This window comes from Tyto alba, unplaced genomic scaffold (genome assembly GCF_018691265.1).
Source record: "Tyto alba isolate M040663 unplaced genomic scaffold, T.alba_DEE_v4.0 Super-Scaffold_42, whole genome shotgun sequence".
Lineage (NCBI taxonomy): Eukaryota > Metazoa > Chordata > Aves > Strigiformes > Tytonidae > Tyto > Tyto alba.
In genome coordinates this window covers 26,316,470-26,322,676 of record NW_024881318.1, presented here as the reverse complement: position 1 = coordinate 26,322,676, position 6,207 = coordinate 26,316,470, and the positions used below count along the sequence as shown (strand labels likewise).

The 6,207-nt window shown below is 61.5% G+C and overlaps 1 protein-coding gene across 1 annotated transcript; it reads left to right on the top strand.

Annotated features, from left to right (window-relative positions):
* The first annotated feature begins 2,172 nt into the window (after positions 1-2,172).
* HTR1A (5-hydroxytryptamine receptor 1A) lies at positions 2,173-5,644 on the top strand. The gene has a single exon (XM_033009117.2). It carries the CDS (start codon positions 2,499-2,501, stop codon positions 3,738-3,740), a length of 1,242 nt encoding a protein of 413 aa, XP_032865008.1. The 5' UTR covers positions 2,173-2,498; the 3' UTR covers positions 3,741-5,644.
* Positions 5,645-6,207: the final 563 nt, after the last annotated feature.

The window sequence follows — 6,207 nt, the reverse complement described above, 5'->3', positions numbered from 1 at the left end:
GCCCTTCGTGAACTCCCAAAACCTGCATTCCCCGTGGCTTTCAAGCGCTAGTTTCAGGCTAATTTAATTAGGCTAATGTTTTGCCTACCATCATGCAAGGAAACTGGGACGATTTCCTTGAGATTTCCCCACCTCCCCCACTTGCACTTTCTTTATTGTATCAAGCTGACTCTAAACAGCAAGAAGCACAAACTTTGGTTTCGGTGAAGGGAAAGGGTCTTTATACAGGCAGCTGCTCTAGGAGCCAACCGCGCCATGCATCTGAAGAGACATTAACAAGAAAATAGGTCTTGGTAGTGAATGAGCAAAGAATACTTAAATATCAATTATGTTTTGTTTTGTCTGTGTCTCAACAGTGTAAGCCTTCATTCCATAGGACACAGAGCACGTAAATGTTAGTACGATCGGCTGGCAACGCGCATGCAGGGGTGCAGCTCTGCTCCGCTTATACGGCGCATATCTGCGCCTTCATTGTTGGTAGCAAAGATCGGAAGCCTAGAGGCGGAGAAATGTAGCCTGGTCCCCTCGTAAAGAGGAACTGGCCGAATTCTGTCCAAATGTTGAGAAGTTGTGAACTCAGCCTTATTTTTTAGTGCTGACTGAGACAAGATGAGGAAACCTGAGCGTGTGCGAGCCAGGATCTGTGATTCTCATCTCAAGTTTGATTAAGTTAGAATCTGGCAAATCTTCCTGTTAAGCAATTACTTATTTGGCTTTCTGCGTTTTCTGGGCTTGCATGGCACAATTACAAAGCAGAGTGAAAGGTCTCACATCGTTAAAAATACTGAGCTGTCGCAAGACAGTAGAAAGCCTGCTGCAGAAGTTATGTCAGAGGACTTTCCTTTACCTTTCACGGGCAGCTGGAGTTAAGTCTGTCAATAACACAGGGGATTTTTTATGTAAATTATAGATATATTCCAGGTTTGTGATTGTTTGTTCTATTTAATGGGTATTAACCGATTTGCTTATGATTTGCAAATCTGGCAGTCTTTCTTTGTCCAAGGTTGTTCCCAGAGACATTTTTCTTATTTCACTCAGCCTTTCCTCTTCCTATCGAGAGGAACGGTAACGCATTTTATTTCTTCCACCCTTCCATCCCCCTGCTTTTTGCTGTTTTTGCTGTTGCTGTTGGCTTGAGAGGACAGCGCTTTCAATAGCGTGTCGCACTGTAATTCCCCCCTCGGGAGGGCCGGGGGGAGATGCCGTCTTTCTTTCCGCGGGGAACCGTTCGGCAGGGAGCCGCGCACTGGCGCGGAGCCCCCGACGGCAGCGACCACTCTCCCCGCGGCAGGACGCTGGGGCGAGGGCGTGCATCGTCACGGGTGGGACGGTCACCGCTACATCACTCCTGAGGGACTGAGCGGGACCCCTGCCCGGCACGGCGCTGCGCAGCAGTGTGTGTGTGTGTGTGTGTGTGTGTGTGTGTGTGTGTGTGTGTCCCGAGACACCCGTGCGACACGGCTGCCCGTGATCCCTCTCCCCCCGCATCCGCGGTGGCTGCTCCTGGGGCAACCCCGGCAGCATGGGCACGGAGGCCGGCCAGCGGGGCGGGGGTGCAGACCCGCAAAAAGTCCCGCCGGCCCCGGGTGCCCGGCCGACACCCCCCACCCCCACCCCCCCGCTCCCGGGCCGCCGTCGGCTGCCTGCAGGTGGCGATAAGCACCCCCGGTGCCGCCCGCCCCGGCATCCCCACTCCGCGGGCAGCCCCCCGCCCCGGATGTGCGGTGCCCCCCGGCCCGGCCGGCGGTGCTTGGCCGCTGAAAGCCTCCCCCCGCCCCCCCCCCCCGCCCCGCACAAGCCCTGGCGCCGGTCCCGAGGGGAAGCGAAGACCCTCCGGTGCCCGGGGCGGAGCTACGGGGAGGAGATTTGGAAGGGGGCGGTGGGAAGGAGGGGGGGGGGGGGGGGGGGAGTCGTGGTGGGTTTCTCCGTAGTGTAGCCCCAGCGGGGAGGGGGGAGGAGGGAAGGGACGGACACCGGCGACCGCCCGCCCGGTCCGCCTGCGGCGCCGGGGGGCGATGGCGACGCAGCAAGACAACCCCCCTACTCTCACCCCTCCTCACTCCCCCCCACCCCACCCCCCCCGCCGCGGAAGGGAGGGATGGAGGGGGGGACGGAAGGGGAGGGGAAGGAGGGAGAGGGAAAGCGAGGGGAGAGCGGAGAGGCAGAGCAGGAAGGAGCGGCGCAGCGAAGGGCAGCAGCTCGGCGAGCGGCGGCGGGAGGGCCGCCCCCGCCGCCCGGGGCTGCGCGCTGGGCAGAGGCGGCGGGGATGGGCGGGCGCGGGGCGGCTCCGCCAGCCGCCGTCCTCCGAGCCTCGGCCGCCTCCCGCCGCGCTATATAGGGGAGGGAGGGGTCGCGGAAAGGGGAGGGGGGGGTGGCCGGCGTGGCCAAAGCGCACGGGGCGGCGATGCCTCCTACCAGGGGAGCGCACAAGTGACCGGCACCTCTTCCCATGCCCGTCTCTTGAAGAGATTCCGCCCCCCCCCCCCCCCCCGCCCGGCATGGATGTGGCCAACAACACTACCTCCCCAGAGCGCTCCCCCGAGGGGGCAGGCGGCCCCGGCCTCGCCGAGGTGACCCTAGGCTACCAGCTGCTCACCTCCCTGCTCCTGGGCACGCTCATCCTGTGCGCCGTGAGCGGCAACGCCTGCGTGATCGCGGCCATCGCCCTGGAGCGCTCCCTGCAAACCGTGGCCAACTATCTCATCGGCTCGCTGGCCGTCACCGACCTCATGGTGTCCGTGCTGGTGCTGCCCATGGCGGCTCTCTACCAGGTGCTGAACAAGTGGACGCTGGGGCAGGTCACCTGCGACATCTTCATCTCGCTGGACGTGCTGTGCTGCACCTCCTCCATCCTGCACCTGTGCGCCATCGCCTTGGACAGGTACTGGGCCATCACGGACCCCATCGACTATGTCAACAAGCGGACTCCCCGGCGGGCCGCCGCGCTTATCAGCCTGACCTGGCTCATCGGCTTCTTGATATCCATCCCGCCCATGCTGGGCTGGAGGACGCCCGAGGACCGCTCGGACCCCGACGCCTGCACCATCAGCAAGGACCACGGGTACACCATCTACTCCACCTTCGGCGCCTTCTACATCCCGCTTCTCCTCATGCTGGTGCTCTACGGTCGCATCTTCAAGGCGGCCCGCTTCAGGATCCGCAAGACCGTCAAGAAAGCCGAGAAGAAGAAAATCGCCGACACCTGCCTCACCCTCTCCCCGGCCGCCCTGCAGAAGAAAAGCAACGGGGACCCCGGCAAAGGCTGGCGGCGGACCGTGGAACCGAAGCCCGGTGCCTATGTCAACGGCGCGGTGCGGCAGGGTGAGGACGGGGCCGCCCTGGAGATCATCGAGGTCCAGCACTGCAACAGCTCCTCCAAGACTCACCTGCCGCTGCCCAGCGAGGCGTGCGGCTCCCCGCCGCCCCCCTCCTTCGAGAGGCGCAACGAGAAGAACACGGAGGCCAAGCGGAGGATGGCTCTGTCCCGGGAGAGGAAGACTGTCAAGACCCTGGGCATCATTATGGGTACCTTCATCCTCTGCTGGCTGCCGTTCTTCATCGTGGCGCTCGTCCTGCCCTTTTGTGACAGTAAGTGCTACATGCCCGAGTGGCTGGGGGCAGTCATCAACTGGCTGGGCTACTCCAACTCCCTGCTCAACCCCATCATCTATGCCTATTTCAACAAAGACTTCCAAAGTGCTTTTAAGAAAATTATCAAGTGCAAATTTTGCAGGCACTGAAGCCCGCTGCTCCCGGACGGGGCAGAGGGGGTCCTGCCGCTCGCTCCATCCGCCTGGCCCCCCGCCGCAGTGTCCCCCCCGCCCAGCAGACAGGCAGGGGGCTCCAGGCTCCCCTCCGCAGGGCGCCCGAGTCCCCTCGCTCCTCCGCCCGTCGGACAAGCCCCGCGGGGCCGGGCCCGGCTCCACTGGGGACGGCGGCGGGACGCCCGGCCCGGGAGGGCTCCGCGGCCGCCCTCGCCTCGCTTGGCCTCGCCGCGGCTCCGCTGCCGGGCGCCGGCGCTCCCTCCTCCCTCCCGCCCTCCCTCCCCTCCATCCTTCTGGGTAGACTTAGGGTTTGCAGGTCGTTGCTTGTGGTCACCGTAAACCACAGCGTCTGCCCGAGTAGCACCGGTAAAAATAAAGCACCCTATGCAGAAAACCGCCGTATAGGGAGGGTTTCTTGGATTTACGGGGAGACGACGGTGGGGCTCAGAGTCCGACTTCGGTCTGGCAGTGTGAGTGTGGAGGCTGAAGGCGAGCGGAGAAAGGGGCTCTGGGCTCGTCGCTTCCCGGTCTGTGAAACCACCAAGTGGATTTTTTTTGGGGAAAAGCGACCGTGTGGTACCTTGCAAGGTACTTACAGCGACATCCCCGTCTGCGTTATGTGTGTCTAACAGCTCTTCTGCTATGCTAGGACTTTCCAGTTTATCTGGCTTCCCTTCGTTGCAACGCAGGGAGGTTATGAGGCTTAAACCGTAACGGCAAGCCTCATTATATGGGGATATATTTTTTAAAATGCCTTTGACGGAGGGTTTCCCACCAAGGAAAGGATTGGCGCTGTGCGACTGTCCCTGAGTTCACCGCGCACGCAGCGGCACAGGGATTTTAAGCAGCCTCCGAAGCAGTGTGGTTTTTTTTTTTTGTTTTGTTTTGTTTTGTTTTGTTTTGTTTTTTCTAAGCCGCTTGAAAGTTTCTCCGGAGACGTTGCTGTTACTTCGGAGTCAGCCAGCTGCTGCGGCACATCTTGCTCGGGAAAACCAAAAACCACAATGAACAACAAAAGGAACCAAACCGTTCAACCAAAACAGTGCCATGTGCTCCGTGGCGGTAGGGGAGGGGCCGAGAGCATCCTCCGGCGTCAGCCGCAGGTGGCGAAAGCGGCGTCTGGGCGCAGGCTGGGAAAGGGCAGGGTCCCCCCTCCCCCGGGCCAGCCCCGGCGGGCGTGAGCACGACCCTACCCGCAAGTTGAGAGCTGTGGCCAGAATCAGGCAGTGTGACTGCGGTGCCAAGGGCAGAGGGAGTCAAGCATGTCCCGTCTGGTCCCTGCGGCGGCTCCGCAAGACTCCCCACCTCCCGCCCCCCGCAGAGGGTGCCCCCTCTTTTCCGTCAATCTCAGCTGCTTGGTCCCAGGAAACCCGGGGTGCTTCCCCTTCCCCGGCCTGGCCCGGGGTCGGAGCAGGACAACAGGACAGCCTTGCCCGCCGCACAGCCCCACTGCCCTGCCACCCTGCCCCTTTCCTGCCGTGCCCCCGGCTCTCTCCCGCCGGCTGCGATCGGGACCTGGGGCCGCTCTCGGGCCGGGCAGAGGGGTGGTGGTGGTGGGGGGGGATGGCGCCGGGACGGGCACTGGCACTGGGCCGGCTGCCGCGTACCTCTGCGACGGGCTGCCTGAAATGAATGCTTGACCAAATATATATATACATATATATATATTTTCCTGTTTATTTTTGTGTAATCTATGTTATCTGTAGGTATAATGGAATGTTAACTTCGTGCGTCGCGTGAATGTAAGTGTCCAGTCATTTCTGAACTTCAACCGCTTACATTAAATGAAAATAGTGCTTTTAACAGCCTCAGACATGTAGCTGATTTTCTGAAAGTCTTATTTGTCCTCATTTTCGCAATTAAAGTGATCTTTGGTCTTATCTCCTCTTTGATCACTCCTAACCACGTGTGTCCTTAGGTATTCCTGAAGCGCCGGAGCGTGAGAAGATTCAGCCTGCAGCGCTTAGGGAGTCGAAGCGCCTCCTGAGTGCTCGGATATGCAGTGACTTTGGGACCCCCACCGTCGGGGGTGCGGGCTGGGCAGAGTCGCCGGGCACCCCGGGGCCGGGGCGGGAGCGCGGGGCCGCGCCGCGGGGGACGAGGCGCCTCGGCGCGGCGGGGTTTGCTGCTCTAGCCGCCTCCTCCCTCGAGTCACGCCGACTCCTGCAAATGCGTTTCTGCACGTTTTGCCCTTTTTTAAAAAATCCCCCCCCCCCCCCCCCCCCCCTTGCGAACACTCCTGCAAACTCCTCGGCAGCGATCCCGCCTGGCAAAGCGTGGCCGTCCTCCCGCCCCGCACGATAGACCGCACAGGGTCCGTCCCTGCGCCCCGCAGGCTGTCGCCTGGCTGCAGGAAGGGGGGGCCGCCCGACCCCGCCGAGAGCTCCGGGACCTCGAGGCAAGGCCCACCCGAAACCTCGTCGGGCAGGGCGGCAAGAGGGGT